The sequence below is a fragment of the Schistocerca gregaria genome, chromosome 2 (genome assembly GCF_023897955.1).
Source record: "Schistocerca gregaria isolate iqSchGreg1 chromosome 2, iqSchGreg1.2, whole genome shotgun sequence".
Lineage (NCBI taxonomy): Eukaryota > Metazoa > Arthropoda > Insecta > Orthoptera > Acrididae > Schistocerca > Schistocerca gregaria.
Window position 1 is genome coordinate 30746266 of NC_064921.1, and position 19848 is coordinate 30766113.

A 19848-nucleotide genomic window follows, 5' to 3' on the forward strand; every position below is an offset into this window, starting at 1 on the left:
ATATACCGGTCCTGAAACAGAAAATGACAGAAAGAAGACCAAAATACTGAATTCAGTCTTCCAAAATTTTCTCACTGAGGAAAACTATCATATGTTTTTCTTGTTTCAGTCATCACAGAAATGTTGAGATAAGTAATCACAGAATAAAAAAAAACTAACACTACTCAACAATGGAAGGTTACCTGGACTGGATGAGCTACCTGTAACACTCTACATTATGTGAAAAAATTTGTTTCTCTAGTAGTAGTTTGTTGTAGGTTGCTGGAGCAATGGATGATACCAAGTGACATGAAAAAACACATGCCATTCACATTTTAAAGAAGGGCCATAAGACAGGTGCACAGATTTACAGGTTTATAATTTATCACTGACATCAGTATGTAGCAAAATTATTAAACTAGTAGTTTTATGTTACCATGTTATGATCTTCTTGCCCTCTTCTACAAAGATCAGCATGGATTAAGCATACAGGTATCATGTGAAACTCATTGGAAAATGAGTGCCATAGACAACAGCATGCAGTTTGAAGCCATCTTCATTGATATCCAGAAGACACTCAGTACAGTTCTGTATACTCGTTTAGTGAACAAAATGTGACCTTTCGATGGTTAGTCCAGATTTGTGACTTGTGTTAAAACTTCCAAGTGGATGGAACCAAACATGTAATTTTTAACAGGTCATGACAATGGACAGTTGTAAGAGAGTGTTGGAAGCTCTATGAGACAGTTCATAGACAGTACTATTGTCTGTAACAGGAATGCACAGATCGCAGCCCCTTATATGCATGGGGGCCCCAACTGTTCTGATCCCCCACCCATCATGTTTCATTCTTGTAAAATCTTGTTTTTACTCATCATTCATTTCCTCCCAGAAGAGAGAGGTAACGTCTTCATTCTTATGAGAAACACCTGTCTATCTGACATTACGGCACAGGGATCTCAATTTGGAATCATAACTCATCTAACAGCACACACTTTTTGAAGTTGTGCAACAAAGCTGTTGCAGCAATAAGAGCGGCACATGAGCCTGCAGGAAATGACATTGTACAAACGAAGAGGTTTGTCAGCTGTCAGCTTACTCATTAGAGTATGTTTTTTTTTTTTTTTTTATTTTTTTTATTTGGACAGAGTGTGGAGTGTGTGGCCCTTAGTACTAGCAAGTTTGTACACCTCTGGTTTATAGCAGTGGCTCTCAACCTGGGGATAATTACCCACTGAGAGGTAAAGTGAAGGTTTCTGAGGGGTCTCTCTCTAAATTAGTTTGTACAAATAGCTTCTATTATCAAAATCTCACTACATTACAATACATAATACTTCATTATCACCATCATCAGCCATCTAATATCCTCTGCTGGATAAAGGCCTTCCCTAGATGTTTCCTTGAATTGTGATCTTTATCAAAATGAATAAATATTGCCGCTGCACACATTTCACAAGTATATGTTCTCTGTCTTTTCTTATTTCTTGGAATCCAGAAAATAGCTTCTTTTGGCATTCTACTATCCAGCTTCCTGGGAACTGTGTTGCTCACTTCTACTTTCTTCATCATTGTCATAGTTATATCTCTCACTCTAATCTGTTCCCTAATCCATTTACTTGCTTTCCACTCTCTCCCAATAATTTGCAACATGCATCTCTCCATATGTTAAAGGATCATATCTCACTGTCATGAGTCCAAATTGCTTACACATACTGTTTGTTGTTTTTAAGTTTCATATACATTAAAAGTTTCATTTTGAAAATTTATTTATTTCACCAAGATCAGTTTTACTCTTCTATTTACTGATCTTGATGTTCATCCAATGGCAGTAATCATTTGCCATCAGTAATAAATTTTAATAGCAACTGTATTTTCAGATTTGGAAAACTGGCCTGTGTTCTACAATTGTTCCAGTGGATGAAGGAATATTTTCACATTGTGAAGTTCAAGACAAAGTACAATTTGCTGGATCTTGTAAAGGTAACACCCTGTAAAAAGATTTTCATACAGTAGAACTTTTAGGAAGATTTCTTAGGAACACTGATTCCATTTGCCATGAATTACAACTGAAAATATACTTTTGAATGCCTCTGCAATGAAAATTAAGGTGAAGAACTTGGTACATCACTTACAATATGAAATGGCAGACACCAGACCAAATATAAAAGAAAGACTGTTATAAATAAGCAGGACCAAGCAACCCAGTGACTTATTATTTTTTTGGACCAAATATTATTTTTATTTAGTGAAAAAGGCAGAAAACAGCTGAGTTTCCATTGTTTGAGCTTTATCTCAGTAGTATAAACAGTTTTTTTCTAACACATTACAGTTGCACTGCAATAGTTTTTGTAATCTAATGTTTAATTAGATTCCAAACTTTGTATAGGATGTGCATGACATCTGATGCTGTTCAGGAGTAATGGTCTCAGGAAGATTGGAAACCACTGGTTTCAACACCAGGAGACTGTAATGAAATGCAGGGAGACCAGCAGAGGCTCAACAACTGGTGCGGGGACTGGCAGTTGACCCTGAGTATAAATAAATGTAACACACTTCATGTAAATAGATTCAGAGATATATTGTTGTTAAATTACACTACTGACATCTGTAAAACACGTAGCCCTAATCATCTGGTGTGACCCTACAAAACTAATTACAGGAAATCAGATACCATGTTGAGATTCATTAGAAGAATATCAACCAAAAGCAATTCATCTACAAAAGAAGTTGCTAAGAAAACACTCATTTGACCAATTCTTTAGTACTGCACATCAGTCTGCAGTCCTTACAATGATGGACTAACAAAAGAGACAGGGAAGATACAAGCATGAGAAACATGTTCCATCATGGGATGATTCAGTACAAGAGCATGTGGTGGAAGATGCTATAATAGAAGTGTTGTGCATCATGAAGAGGTCTCCTGTTGAGATTCTGAGAGATTATGTTTCAATAGGAATCAGGCAACATATTACTTCCTTTCAAATATATATCACAAAATGACTTCAGTGTGAAAATCAATGAAATTAGAACTTGTATGGTGTTTACCAACAATCATTCTTCCCATGCATTATTCTGAAATGGAACAAGAAAGTGGAAAATAACTGTGCTACCTCCACCATACACCATAAAGTGGCTTGCAAAGTATAGACACTGTTGGTGAAAAGTTCTTCCATCACCAGGATGTGAACAGTAACCTCACAGTATACATATTCACTTATGAAATTTGTTGTTAATAATCCAGCCCAGTTCAAAAGTAATAGCAGTGTGCATAGCTATAACACCAGGAGAAAGGATGATCTTTACTATGCAGGGTTAAATCTGACTTTGGCACAGAAGAGGGTAAATTATGCTGCCACAAAAGTCTTTGGTCACCTACCAAACAGCATCAAAAGCCTGACAGATAGTCAACCAACATTTAAAAATAAATTAAAAGAATTTCTAGATGACAACTCCTTCTACTCATTGGCTGAATTTTTAGATATAAATTAAGGGAGGGAAAAAAACTAACTTAAGCATTAGTGTCATGTAATATTTTGTGTAATGTAATATCTTATACAGACATATTTCATTAACCTGACACGTTCCACATCATTACGAAGTGTCGTATTCACGATCTATGGAACAAGTATTAATCTAATCTAATCTAATCTAACCCCAAAATAGTGAACACCTACATACACACTCACAAATCAGCCATATGGCTTATACCAGAGTGTTTTTGTTGTACTATATTTATTTCCTTCCCTTTACTATTACACTTGTGGAAGGCACATGAGAAGAGACTACTGGAACTCCTGTCATTTTGCCAACATGATAACTGTAGGAACTTGAAGGAAGTAATATGTTTCTGATATGTTTCTGAATGTGGGCTCTTGGAATAATGTCAGTAAGACTCACTACAACAAACAACATATTTCTTGAAGTGTTACCCACAGCAGTTTCTTTACCATTTTTGTGGCAGTCTCATGATGACTAAATGTATCCATGACAAATTGTTAGGTGCCTCTTTGAATCTTTTTGTCTCTGTTAATCCAACTTGGTAAGGGTCCCAGATTCACAAACAATACTCAGGAATGCATTCAGGTGATGTAGTTGACAACTGCCTATATTTCAACAGTGTCACCCAACTGCATTCCCATAAGTTATTTGAGCTTTGTTTACACAAGGAGAAACTTAGGTTTCACAATACTCAAGAACTCATCAAAAAAGTATTTTACTCTCTCTCTCTCTCTCTGCTTCAGTGACTGATGCACATGCACGAATGGGGCTGCTGAGGAGATAAGATATGATGGAGTCAAATGGGAAGATTTATTGTCTTAGTCTCACAGCAACTTTTAATGCATTACATTTGCAACTATTAAGAATATATGTTTTTAATGGTGAACTACTCATTGTTTTTATGAAACTGTCTCTTATATTGTAAAGTACAGTGGTCAAATGTGAACTGATGTGCCCCCTCCTGCTTCTCCAATTAGACGCCCATGCAGGTTCTATCAGGCTTTTGGAACTTTCATCTTCCTTCGTCAAGGACAAAAGAGCAATAAGGAAAATGTGGAAAAGAGGTGTAAGTCCCTCAGACCCCAGGTTGTAAGGGATCCACAAACTGATAGAACATTACATTACTATCAGACAGAAACATGACAGCTACTTCAATAAATGATGACTAAATATACCACAAAAACTCACAAAGAATGCATTCATTTCCCCCCATCCAAAACTATACTTGCCATTTCTGAGATCTTAATGTTCCCAGGGTACTGAACAGGTCCAGGTGACACATATGACTCAATATTTTCAGCATTTTTCATTGATACTTCTAAAGGAACTCGAAATGTTGCATAGGGGCTTATGCCTTTCCTGTGGGCAGGTGAAACTCTCACTGGTGTAGGCAGATACACAGACTCCTGTGGTGTTGGACTTAGTGCCACCAGACCATCATCACTGTCATAAATGGGTGCAACAGTCTTCTTATCTGCTCCTGGCGTTGAATCCTTCTCCAATGGCTTATCTGGAAGACATGAAATGTAATTTCTGTGAATCTGTTCCTACAAAAAAACACATCAAAGACATATTTTTCTCACTGGTATGCAAAAGATTGTGCAGTTGTACTTTGATTATGCTTATTTCAATGATTACAATAAAAATAATTGCTCTTAATATGTTTGTTTTCTAGTTGCCATTTTTCTTTAATTTTGAAATAATGGTATGAACTATGTTTTATGGTTAACTGTATAAAATTTCATACAACACCTTATGACATCATGACATTTATTACCCGCTAACAAGAAAATATCAACATATTTATATAGAAGAATATGAATTAGAACAGATTGCAGCTCAGCACATGGAGAAGGGATTTAGGGGCATCTACATCTAGATCCACATCCACATCTACAGCTATGTAATTACTCTGCTATTCATGATTAAGTGAATGAACCACCTTCAAGCTGTCTCTAACATTCCACTTTCAAACGGCACGCGGGAAAAATGAGCACTTAAATTTTTCTGTGTAAGCCCTGATGTCTCTTATTTTATACTGATAATCACTTCTCCCTACATAGGTAGGTGGCAACAGAATGTTTTCACAATTGGGGGAGAAAACTGGTGATTCAAATTTTATGAGAAGTTCCAGGCAAAAATGCCTTTTTTTAATGATTGCCAGTCCAACTCTCCCCTATTCTCCCCTATTTTGCAATAATGCAAAACGAGGTGCCCTTCTTTGAACGTTTTCAGTGTTGTCCATCAGTCCCACGTGATGTAGATCACACACTACACAGCAGTACTCCAGAATAGGGCGGACAAGTGTGGTGTAAGCAGTCTCTTTAGTAGATGTGTTGCACTTTCTAAGTGTTCTGCCAATGAATCACCACAGTCTTTGGTTTGCTCTACCCACAACATTGTCTATGTCAGTGTCAACTGCCACTTTTTGTACCACACCGATATCTTATCTATATAATTTTGCAATTGATTTTGGTCATCTGATGACTTTACAAGATGGTATATTACAGCATCATCTGCAAATAATCTAATAGGGCTACTCAGATTGTCTCCTATGTTGTTAATATAGATCAGGAACAATAGAGGGCCTATAACACTTATTTGGGGAACATTGGATATTACTTCTGTTTTACTCAATGACTTTCCATCTATTACTACGAACTGTGACCTTTCTGCCAGGAAATTGTGAATCTAGTCGCACAAATGAGGCGATATTCCATAGGCACGCAGTTTGGTCAGAAGATGCTTGTGAGGAATGGTACCAAAAGCCTTCTGGAAATCTAAAAACATGGAATCAATTTGACATCACCTGTTGATAGTACTCATTACTTCGTGAGTATAAAGAGCTAGTTGTATTTCACAAGAATGATGTTTCCTGAATCCATGCTAACTAATGTGTCAATAAATTGTTTTCTTTGAGGTACTTCATAATATTCAAACACAGTATATGTTCCAAAACCCCACTGCAAATCGACGTTAGTAACATGGCTCTGTAATTCAACAGATTACTCCTACTTCCCTTTTTGGGTGTTGGTGTGACTTGAGCAATTTTCAGGTCTTTGGGTACAGAACTTTCTGTGAGCAAGCAGTTGTATATAATTGTTAAATATGGAGCTATTGCACCAGCATACCCTGAAAGGAACCTGACTGATATAAAATCTGGACTGGGAGCCTTGCCTTTATAAAGTGATTTAAGCTGCTTTGCTACACCGAGGATATTAACATCTATATTTCTCATCTTCGCAATTGTTCTTGATTGGAATTCAGGAATATTTACTTTGTCTTCTTTGGTGAAGGAGTTTCGGAAAACCTTGTTTAATAACACTGCCTTAGTGGCACTGTCATCACTGACTTCACTGGTGTTATTCCACAGTGATGGTATTGACCGTGTCTTGCCACTGGTGTCTTTTATGTATGAGCAGGATCTCTTTGGGATTTCTGCCAGCTTCCAAGATAAAGTTTTCTTGTGGAAATTATTAAAAGCATCTTGCATTGAAGTACATGCTATATTTCAAACTTCTGCAATATTTTGCCAATCTTGGGGATTTTGCGTTGTTTTACATTGGACATGCGTTTTTCGTTGCTTGTGCAACAGCAATCTGACCCATTTTGTGTACCATGGGGGATCAGTACCATCAATTATTAATTTATGGCGTATATATCTCTCAATTTCCATTGATACTATCCCTTTGAAATCATTCTACATCTTTTCTACACTTGCATGATCAGATCAGAAGGAGTGGAGACTGTCTCTTAAAAATGTATTAAGAGCATTTTTATCAGCTTTTTTAAATAGATGTACATTGCATTTCTTTTTGATGGTTGTGGGTGTTACAGTGTTCAGCCTAGCAGCAACTGCCTTGTGGTCACTAATTCCTGTATTTGTCATGACTCTCCCTATTTTTCCAGGATTATTTGTTGCTAAGAGGTCAAGTATGCTCCCAACCATTAACACTTCGAGTTGGCTCATGAACTAATTATTCAAAATAACTTTCTGAGAAAGCAGTCAGTACAACTTAAGATGATATTTTATGCCTGCCACTGGCTTTAAACATATAGTTTTTCCAGCATATTGAGGGTAGATTGAAGTCGCCACTGACTGTAATTTTATGAGCGGGGTGCCTATTTGAAATGAGACTCAGGTTTTCTTTGAACTGTTCAGCAGCTATATCTTTAGAGTCATGTGTGTGTGTGTGTGTGTGTGTGTGTGTGTGTGTGTGTGTGTGTGTGTGTGTGTGTGTGTGTAAAAAAAAAGTTTAATCCGATTGTCAAGTATATAACCTCTACCCATACAACTTTGCAGGAACTATCTAATTCAATTTCGCTACAAGGTAGACTACTTCTGACAGCAATAAATACTCCACCACAAACCATATTTAATCTATTCTTTCTTAACACTGTTAGGTCATTTGAAAAAATTTCAGATGAACTTATTTCTGGCTTTAGCCAGCTTTCCATACCTATAACTATTTGAGCTCCTGTGCTTTCTATTAAGGCTCAGAGCTCTGGTTCTTTCCCAACACAGCTACGACAATTCACAACTAGAATACCATTCATTTTTACAACTACCTTACTGTGTTTTACCTGCCCCTGTTTAGATGGACACACTTTCTGTGGTTTCCTAAAAAAACCTCTAACCTAAAAACTAACCCAGTCCCTTCCACACAGCTCCCACTACCCATGTACTCACTTCGTGTGTGTAATGGACTCCTGACCTATTAAGTGGAACCTGGATACCCACCACCTGATGGCACAAAGGAATCTGCAGCCTACATGGTCACAGAACCACCTGAGCCTCTGATTCAGACTCTCCAGTCGGCTCTGCATCAAAGGACCACAGATGGTTCTGTCGACAATTGGCTTCCTTCCCCTCCTTGGCAACCATGTTCCTAAGGGGACCATTATGCGCCTAACATTAGAGCTCCCAACTACAGACAGGTACATTTAAAATGTGTCTGTCTGCCACTCAGTGCTCCTGTATGGTGAGTAGCAACCTTTCCCAATTCATATTGTTGCTATTCACTCCCAGATTTTCTGTTGTTTAATATATTGTTATCACTTTTAGGTTCTGTTTGTGAATGCACAATTGATAAATCTAATTTTCACTTTGTTACAAGTGTTCCATTTTCCTTAATAAAACATCTTCTGTGCCCTTAAACAGATATAAATTCTCACTTAAATGCAGTACTTTTGATTTATTTTCCATGCTACTATATTTGTAAGCTACGGCATGTCCATGATAACATGATAAGTTGACAATCTGTGTGGTGGATGTCAAGAATGGCAGAAAGTGTGCCTTCCCTCACATTAGAACTGCTGAAGGGAGAGGAACTGTGAGGGGAAGCCAGCATCAGCCGTTTGAAGCATTTCTGATACTATAATATATGTTTTGTGCCTTTCGACATGTAGAGTAACACTTCATGATTAGAGGCAGCTTAACATTGGCAGCACTCAGAGACAAATGAAATTCTTTTGACTAGTTCCAATTTTCTCTGTTTTTTACAGCGCCAGTAAAACTGTCAAGTTATTGTGAACAAGCTGTACAAACAGTTCAGATCATGCAATTTTATTAATCTGTCTTTGCTGATAAGATTTCTTAGTGGTAAAGAAATAAGAATAGGTCCACCATAAGAACAGCACAACAATAAGCAATGTAGCACAATATGTAATGCCACTAAAGACACCTTGCTAAAGTAAGGTAAAATGGGTTGGTTAACACAAAAATTGCATTTATCAGTTGCACATACACAAATATAACCTAAAATTCATTAATATATTACTAATAACACAGGTATGCAAGCCAACAACATTAAATTATCAAATGCACAGATAGGACTGATGTAGACATTTAGCTTTTTCTCCATTCACTCTTCTTTTAGTCCCACAGTGAGATAGAATTCTCAAAGATGCAGAGCAAGTCTCAACTAAGTGTCTGGTATAATTAGCAGAAAATTTATTACACTTATTTTAAGAAGTTTTTAACCAGTGACACATTCCATTAAGAAGAAAACATAATGGGAAAGGGATGTAAAAACATAAGACTATTTGAAGAGGCCTTTGCACAATGTTTATTTACTGACTTTACATGAGATTTCTGCAATCCAATTTTGCAGAATAATCACTTCATTGATTATACTCTATTATTCTAATTTATTGCCCATCATAGTAGTCTGTGAAGTTCTGGAACAAAATAGTTTACAACTGAATAGATTTGATAGTTTCCACAGTAATAATTCACTGTCAAGAAGAAATTTCAGTGAGGTTTTGAAATGTAAGAAAAGAAAACTATATGAGTTATTGTTGGTCTACAAGCTCTGTGGAGTGCTTCCACACTGACTCCACTACCTGCCAGGTCACTTGCAGAGGCTGAAAACCTAAGCCATGTGAGCTGCAGCAAATCCATATTCTCTGGGAGGGAGAGCCTCTTCAAGCAAATTTATGCTTGTTTTGCAGTCACTTTTGCTTTTCGCTTGCTCTCACAGTCTGCACTGATTTGTTATTTATCTTTGTGTGTATTTGTGCTTACTTCCACTGCTGAATTTATTACAATTCTCTTCTTCTTCAAGCTGCATCTAACATTGTTCCTTTTAGCTAATTTCTTTTAGGGTGTTTTGTTCTTGTTATTTAATTATGGCTTGCAATTTGCAATACACAGTGCAAGAACCCTCTATAATTCAAGTTATCCAGTTTCAGATCCAGGAAATGCAACACGTAATGCAAATTATGACACAGATCCTGTCATATTAAGCAGCAGCAGTACCATCACCACCAACTCCACAATCTGTAGCCCAGCCATAACTACTCCCAGTGCCAACTTTGGGCCACCTTTTCGGCCATTTGACATTAACATGGAGGAATGGACTGAGTACTGTACTCAGCTCAATGAGGATTTTGCATTTTGGTGTGCCTACTTATCATCTCACTATAAAACTGTTCCCAACCATGTGTGCTGAAAGTGCACCTAGAAAAATGTGGTAGCTGTGCTACACAAGTATTAGGATTCTCAGATCAATGTGTCTGCAGCTAGGAATAACTTTTTTTTACCTCCAATGACAAGCAAATCAGACCTATAAGCAACGGGTAGCTGTACTGCAGGGTTGACCTGTTACAGTAATTAGAAGTGTTAGTGTGGTCAGTAATTTAGTGATGAAATGATTAGAGATGCTATCAGACAAAATGTGTCAGATTCTTGCATCAGATTTTAAAGTACCTCAACCCCACCCTCAAATAATTGCTTCATTTGATTGAACATCTGGACATACATGACATTTCAGTGGCTAGTTTTGATTCCACACCGATTTGTGCTGTGCAAGATACTTCTAAACAGTGCATGCCTGTTTACAGCCAGCCAAGACATGCTCACTGCAATATAGTAAACACCAGCAGCATTGACAGAAACAGTCTAGCAGTGTCAGTTCTTGTCCCCTTTGTTTCAAAATATATATGTGCCAAGCCTGTCATTTCACGATACTAAGTGCTTCCATTTTAGGAAACATGTACACTTACAGGCAGTTTGCTGGAAAAGGAATGAAGTGCAAAAACAGTCAGTGCACTTAGTGAATGCAGTATCTTCAGGGCCTAGTTGTGACTATCCAGTAGCCCAGTCACATTCTAATGCATCACAGAAAATGTCAAACACTTCTTCCATTCAACATCACTACAACAAATTTTTGACACAGTGGAATTTGCTTGCAGTTTGACAATGGTTACTTGTTGAATAAAGAGACTATTACACCAGTCTCAATCTATGTTGTCTGCCTAAAATGGTAATAACATTCTGGTGTTAGGTCTGTGCAACCCACTCACTACTTTTTGCAGCATTGCAAAAACAGTTCCATTTATAGTGTTGTGTTCATGTGACTGCAAAAATATTTTTACAATGGATTCTTTTCCGTTATTTGACTTTAAAGTACAAGAAATGTTTTATTAGTGAACTTGTTTGTGCTTGTCACTCAATATTGGAAAGTTCTAAGGAATTTATTGGCTTATTTCAAGATGATTTAGGCAGGCTAACAATTCTGAGGCTTGTATCTGTATGAAAGGCAATGCTGAGCCACACTTTGGTTTTGCTTGCCCTGTTCCTCATCCAATTAGGCGCCATGTTGCTGAGGAACTATTAGCTTGACAATAAAGTAGAATGATTGCACCCACTGCAGCCAGCTAATGGGAAAAAGGAAGGAAGATTGGGTTTAACATCCCTCTCAATATCGAGGTCATCAGAGATGGAGCCCAAGCTCAGATTGTGTCAAGGATGAGGAAGGAAATAGGCCATGCCCTTGGAAAGGAATCATCCTGACATGTGCCTGGAGCGATTTAAGGAAAGCACAGAAAACCTACATCTAAATGGCTGGATGCGAGTTTGAACCACCATCCTCTCGAATCTGAGTCCAGTGTGCTAACTACTGTGTCACCTCACCAGCCAATAGGAATTGCTGTTAGTCATCATATGGAAGTTATCAGGAAAAGTACATTTGTGTGCTGGCTTTAAGTCAACAGTCAATCCATAAATTGTGATTGACTCATTTCCTTTGATATGCCTGACAAATTAAAGCACAAACAGGGTGCTAGTCACTTTTATTCAGAAACTGATTCATGAGATGCTTACTTTTGCAGTTACCTGTTGATGAACTGTTCCAACACGTTCTTGTTATCAACAACCATCAGGGGTTATTCAAATTTTCACATTTGCCATATGGCAGTGCTTCCACACCTGCTATCTTTCAATGATACTTTGAATAGTCAATGACCTAGGTCCCAGTTTGTGGAAATTACTTAGATGATATTCTTGTTTCTAGATGTGCACCTGAGAAACATTTAGCAAATTTGTGGAAACTTTTTCAAGTGCTCTAAGATGGAGGTTTGCACTGCAATAAAGGAGAGTATTCATTCTTTCAACCTGAAATTGTGAATCTAGAACATGTCATTAACAATCAGAGGGTTCACCCGCTTGCAATCATGCTTGACTACTGTACATGATCTGCCAGCTCCTTGCAACCTAACTGAATTGCAAACTTTTTTGGGAGAAACTGAAGTGCAAACTACCCTAGAAAAAATAAAATTTTACATTCGATTCATCCCACAGGCTGTGTAGATTGCTACTCTGTTGCATCACCACCGGCCGCGGTGGTCTCGCGGTTCTAGGCGCTCAGTCTGGAACCGTGCGACTGCTACGGTCCCAGGTTCGAATCCTACCTCGGGCATGGATGCGTGTGATGTCCTTAGGTTAGTTAGGTTTAATTAGTTCTAAGTTCTAGGTGACTGATGACCACAGATGTTAAGTCGCATAGTGCTCAGAGCCATTTGTTGCATCACCTTTGCAGAAAGAATGTTCCATTTGTGTGGTCTCCTGATCATGAAATTGTATTTCAGAAACTCAAAAGATGCCTTGCTTTAGTGACTATTGTTTTGTGCAGTTTGATCCTGCAAGGCCAGTGATTCTTGCTATTTTTGCTTTGTCATATGAAATTGGCACTATCCTTTCTCACAGAATTGGATCTGTAGACAGACCTATTGATTTTGCATCCAAATTCTTGAAAAAAACTGAGAGTAATTATTCATGAATAGAGAAAGAAACTCTTGCTATCGTCTACAGAGTCACCAAATTTCACCAATACATATATGGCAGGAAGTTCTGCTTGATGACAGGTCATAAGCCAGAGGTTTCACTGTTTAGCTTGATGGGGCCAGTTCCTCCCTGTACAGCACAAAACTGCAGTGCCAGTTATCAATATGAGACAGTGTATAGACCAGATACAAAATACTCAAGTGCTAATTCTCTTTCACACCTCTCAGTAAGCACTGACTTGGCGTTTGATGCTACTGAAGAATTTTGCTACCACACTGCTGCTCAGGATAGTGAAACTCTGGATGGTTATCCTATTAATTATCATCAGATTGCTCAGTCATTGGCTGTGGATTCCAATCTGGCTGACTGTGCAAATTTCAGCAGAACAACAATCCCACTGATCATTGTTACTTTGCTTTGTGATACAATTTGTCACTTCAAAGTTGTGTTATTTTCTTCACATAGACAAATGACCAATGTCATGAAGTGGTTCCTTTCTTGGCCTCCTATATCAAAGCCATTGGGGCATGGCAAGAAATAAGCAGCTTGCCTAATGCCACTTCACAGGGGTTGATATGGACAACAAATTGAACAATTTACCTCTCAGTGTATGGTTTGAATGGAGCACCTCGCTTCTTCCTGACAAAATTTTTTTGTCTTATCCCAGACTAGCCTCCCTCGGCAGAGGGTGCATATTGATTACATGGGCCGCTTCTGGAACCATGCTGGCTTCTTGTCACTGATGCTTACAGAAAGATCCCATTTGTGGTTCTGATGTGCTACACCACAATTATTAGCACAGTGAAAATACTGCAGTCCATTTTTAGCATAGAGGGCCTCCCTAAAGTGACCATTTCAGACAAAGGACCACAGTTTACATCAGTAGCGCTCCAGCAGTTTTGTGTTGCCAAAGGAATCAAGTGTATCACCACTGCATTGCTTCACTCCTAATCCAATGGTGTAGCTGAACTACTGCTTCAGAAATTGAAGCAAAAAATGTCCAAGTTGTACACTTCTCACACTAGAGAGGAATCACTATTGTTGTTTGTAGTCTCATACTGCTCCCAGCCACAAAATTAATGCTGACCACCAGTGCTGTTACATCCCCCATCATGGTTGGCTATAATTCCACAGCGGCACACTCAGTTTAAGCCTGATAATCTTGTCTTTTTCAGATGCTTCCACGGTAGCAAGTGCTGGGCGAAGGTAATTGTGTTGAAAATCATTAGGTATTCCATGTAATTAGTACAGGTGCCCTCTGGAGTGTTACACCACCATAAATATCAGTCGCATGTTAGTGGTCTTGGTTGTTCTGCCATTGCTTCTCAATATGAAGATGTGCACCCCCCCCCCTCCCCTTCCCCATCGCCACTGCAATCTTTGCCTCCATCTGGTCCTGTGCTGGCAGTGTTGGATGGAGAGCCTAAGGATGTCAATGCCACCGTGTTGACATTGCTGCAGCACCAGAAGGGTGCACCACTCCACTCAGCAGTGTTCCACTGGGCCGCCATGGCCTCTCAGAATCACTGTCACCTATGCCACTATCATTGCCCTTGCCATTGCCATAGTCATCGTCAAGGGAGGAAGACTCTGGTCACTGCTGGGCATGGGGGCATACCCTTTGTCCAAGTATTTGGGATGGTGTTCCTAGGTGAGCTCAGGGCATATGCCAGGGTGTGGGTGTGATCTCAGCTGCAGAATATGATGATGGTGGAAGAGAGGGGGGGGGGGGGGGGTGGCTGGTGGGGGTATTTGGACATATAGAGCCCTTTGTATCAATCTCTTTCTTCCAGTGTTGACAGCTTCCACAGGCAGCGCCCCATTGGGAGGGCTGGAAAGGCATGGACCGGCTCACGGGTGGTCTTGGTTCAGTCTTGGTGTCACTTACTTGCAGCTGAAGAGGCCTACTAATCAGTCACTTTTACTTAGACTTTTGTGACCTCCACATGAACGGATTGTATTTGAGCTGCCTTTTTGAACACTTTGCTGGTATTGTGACCCTCCTGTGTATTTGGACACCACAATTTATAAAGTTAAGTAATATCAAAATTTTGGTTACTAAGTGTTATTTGTCTTAGTGCCCTTTTGTGTTTAAGTGCCACTTCATCCTCATCATTTACTCCTGGGATGACATAAGAAGCATAATGATAGAACATGTATAGAACTGAACTAAAATTACACTGATGTATGAGTGGCCTTTACTGTTGGGTTGGACTTTGGTTTGCACAAAAGCTGTGGGTTTTTGTATTGCACTGAAATATCAATACCAATTACAATATTATTTGACCAATCAAAGATATCAAATAAAACTATATGGCTCGAGAGACCTTTTTCAAGTCTCAAAAACATCTATTACGTATACACACAGACTGAAGTGATGAATGAAAATTTGCATCAAAGCCAATTTTCAGATTTGGGTCTTCTGCTTACTACGCATAAGTGCTAACCACTGAACCAACCTGCCACAGTAGCTTTGCACAACGCCGCAGACTACCCTATCACTCCTCCCTCCTCAAACCAAATTCCCATTCATGTCTCAGCTCAATTGGTATTCTCCTTGACCTGCCTGAAACTCAGGCACAGGTGCTTGAATCAAATGATACTATATGGTCCCAGAGAGCTTTCATTTCAAACGTCTATGATGTATAAATGCAGAATGAAGTGCAAATGAAAATCTGTACCAAGGCTGGGTTTCAAACCTGGGTCTCCTGCTCACTAAGCAGATGCACTAACATGGCGCAGCAGCTTTGCACAACTGCATGGACAACCCTGTAATCCCTCCCTCCTCAGCACAAATTCCCATTCATGCCTTGGTACACTTTCTTATTGTCCCTCAATTTGAACAGCACTGCAGAGGCTCCCCAACTGTAGTGGAACAGCACCTCAGCAACAAATTAAATGGGGGATCCTTCCTGATGTATATATGCAGACGAAAACTGCAAAAGAAAATTTGTACCATGGCCATGATTCATATCCTGGTGTCCTGTTCACTAGGTAGGAGTGCTAACTACTACTCCACCCTGGCTCAGTGGCTTTGCACAACAGCATGGATTACACCAGCATGCCTGCTGCTCTGTCCAGATTTCCATTCATGCCTCAGCTCACTTGGTATTTTGTTCAATGCTGAGGTATATTCTAATACAGTTGGAGAACCTCTCGTGCTGTTCAAGTTTAGGGGGAATACCAAACGGGTTAAGATGTGAATGAGAATTTGGACTGAGGAGTGTGGAATGCAAGGGTATTCCATGCAACTGTGCAAAGTCGCTGCACCAGGGTGGTGCAGTGGTCAGCACATCTGCCTGGTGGGCAGGAAACCCAGGTTCATATCCTGGCCTAGGTACAAATTTTTATTTGTCACTTCAGTCTGCAAAGATACAGTCAAGGATACATATCTACTGTATATAAGTTACACAGAAATTCCTGCAATAACACAAATAACATAGCAGGTATTACATTACCTACAAACTATGGATCATTGAATAAGAATCAGAATACAAGAGAGAATTTCTTGGTTTTGTAATTATGAAAAGAATGTTTAGTTTGTTTCACAAGTTGGAAGGATATAATACTGCAAATGTATACAGGTGGTAGAGTCACAAAACCAAGCATTCTGACATGATTAATTTCATCTCAGGTATTATTAACTGATACTCATATGTAGCTGTTTGATAAAAATACCTCCAAATGGCTTTGACGACAACATCTCTTGATTTTTTCTGAGGTACAATAAAAGGCCAGTGGCAGCTGCTATAAGAACTATAACTGCTGATGCTGTTGGTCCTATAATCCCAAGACCACTATAGAACATTTTGCCCCCAGATATTGAACGCTCTGCAGCATCAGGTGAAATTGTAGCTGAAAGTAAATTTGACAACAATTAAGAAAAGATATAATTTGGTTTGTCACAACATACCTTATTTCTGAAGACTCTACAGAAGTTTGAAACATGACTAAATTAAAACTGTGTAAATAGAAAGAGTTGCTCTAATACAGAAGTAGCCATCATTATTAAATTTGCCATTATAGTGATTCATTTCCTCTGTTTCATCCAATCATTGTCTCATGCACTCTCTGAAACTCTGCGCTTTCTTCAGTTTTACTCTGCAATTCATAAGTAAGGTCAGGGTCTACGTCTGCCCCTAGATATGTGTTGCAGTTTAAAATATGATTTTAAAATTTTTCTCTCTTAATATTAAATAGTCTATCTGAAAACTTCTGATGTCTCCATACTCTTCCAAATGTATGACAGTCACTCATAATTTTTAATCCAAGAGTTAGCAATTATTAAACTTTTCTCTGTGCAAAATTCAACTGTATGGCTTTCTTGTTCATTCCTTCCCCCTAGTTCACGTACTCCTACTATTTTTTTTCTTTTTCCCCTTTTCTTACTACCAAATTACAGTCTCTATCACAGTTAAATTGTATTCTCCATTCACACATTCATTCATTCTTTCACACAGCATGTTTTTTAAAATCCATTCCAAAGGAGAGCCTTCACGAATGCAGAACAAGTCAATTTATACATAGATAGGCAGAAACAACCACTGCAGACTATTTATAATAAGTATGCTAACATATGTCTACTTCCTTAATTATGTGAATACCTAATTTCTTTGTCTCATCACTGGATATAATTGACAAAAAGAGAAATATAAAAATGTAGCAAATGAGGTAAAAGGGAATACAGACATCTAAAAATGAGACTGACAGAAAATGCTTAATGGCTAAGCAGGAATGGCTAGAGGAGAAATCACGCATAACTAAGGGAATAATATATGCTGTATACAGTCAAATTGAACAGGCCTATGCAGAAAACAGAAGTATCAGTATGAAAACTATAAGCTAAGGCAGCAAGCCAGTACTAAGCAAGGAAGAAGCAGCTGAAAGGGGGAAAGCATATACTGAGAACTCTACAAGGGAAGATCCACCTTCACCACAATCACATCTGTCATCATGTTCATCCATAACGCACCACTTGATCAGATTTGCCTTCACTGGTGCTATGCTCATTCTGATGTGGTTCAGGCTGCTCCTCCTCTTCCATCTCAGGTTGTCACCACTGGGTACCTTCTGTAGTGGGGAGTAATCATTTGGAGGCTCAGTGAATTCTTTGCTCACAAATTTCTTGTCAGATTTAAGTCTTTCGGCTCACAGGAAGCTCCAAAACAAGGCATGTTGTGGCACTCATCACAGATATGCTTAAGCTTCTCTGTATGGTTGTGATCAGTTCATCAGGTATTTTGGACTGTAAGCCTAGCTGCTTTGTATAGTTTACCAATCAGTGGGAGTTTCATGCAACCAGCTATTAGTTGGCATGTTTTATTTAAGCTTACATTGATATTTTTGGCATTTAGAGATCTTTACTACTCTGGGCAACCACATTTTGCTGTGGAGAAGCACAGTGCCTGATCTGTGGTTTTCAGCATCTTTCGTCCAGTCTTCCATTTGCATCTGTACATATTCAGCTTTCAATTTGACTGTTTTGAGTGAAGGTGGATGGCAGTGACTTTGTGTTTGAGGGTTTTGGTTTAAGTGTTTTTTGTGATAGTATACTGACATGATACTTGGAGCACATTCAACATTTTGTTCTTCCTGTAGTCCGCATCACCACTGTAGTCTTGCACCATAGGGAAGCAAGGGAGAGGATATTGTTATGTGTGGCCAGTATTCTCTTTTCACAATGCAAACACACATATGGATTAACACAGTTCTTTACTTACATGAACTGATAGCTGCTACTTAACTTTAATAGAGTCCATGTAATAGAGTACAAGCTCATCCATAACTGTTCTCTTGCAAACAATATCAGTAATCTAGCTAGAGGCACAATACTGGTCACTATGTACGATCCTAGCCTGCGATGTTAACTGACAGATGCCAAACTGGAGTGTGAGTTAGTGTGTCAGTGACTTAGTGTGACGCTCCAGTCAGCTGTGGTAGCTTAAATACTTACTATCATAAGGGCACTGGTAACATGTTGCTTGCAAACCTGCCTCTGGCCTCTCTTCTGATAGAGACACTTAATCCAGCACCTACTATCGATCTCTGCACTACATCTTTGCTGACTGGTGTCCTGGCAACTGCTTACACCAGCACACTACCTCCTTAAAACTCTTTCTTTGTGCTGTGACAGCCTTATCATCAATGTACAGGAAGTGACTCAAGTAATTTGATGTTATTTGGTCATTGGTATAGAGGTTGGATAGGAAAGGAGTCACAACATTGCCTTGGACAAGACTGTTTGTCTGCCATTCCCATAAGTAATCTTTGCAAGCTGGTAATCTTTTAACGTGTCATACAGTTTTGTCATGAGTGACCTATGGTTTCCTGTGCCATATGCTAGTCTTGCCATATGATAGTCTTGTAATTTGTTTATTTCCATATCTTTATATTTTCATTAAAGGACAAGAAATATCAGAAACAAAAGTAATATTGCCAGTCTTGATCATCTGCAAGAAGCAGTTAACTACACTCTGAAAATGTTTGTTTACTCAACATTAATTTCAATATTGTAATTTCTTTTATTAGTTACAACTATTATATGCAACCAGTTTCCATATTTTTGTTTTGCTGCGTTCATGTTACAATACCTTGCAGTCTACGGTCCCAAAATGTTATGGGAATACTACTCCAACATCAGTATTATATACATATGAAGGAGCAATGTACTAATTCAGTGTGTCGATAGAAATGTATGAGCTGAAGGCTATTTTTTTTTTGCTGTATTTTTGTTTGTAGCTATTCTACAGGATTTTGACATAATAGCCCTAGTACTGAATACCATGTTATACCAATGAATCTATGTA

General features: G+C 38.7%; 1 protein-coding gene across 1 annotated transcript in view; it reads right to left on the minus strand.

Annotated features, from left to right (window-relative positions):
• Window positions 1–19848, minus strand: part of LOC126336261 (Down syndrome cell adhesion molecule-like protein Dscam2) — a 103081-nt gene that overhangs the window by 16289 nt on the left and 66944 nt on the right. The window contains exons 6-7 of the mRNA XM_049999757.1: window positions 16721–16897; window positions 4707–4987 (exon numbers count right to left, since the gene is read on the minus strand). Coding sequence (XP_049855714.1) covers window positions 4707–4987; window positions 16721–16897 — 458 coding nt within the window. The remainder of the gene's footprint in view (window positions 1–4706; window positions 4988–16720; window positions 16898–19848) is intronic.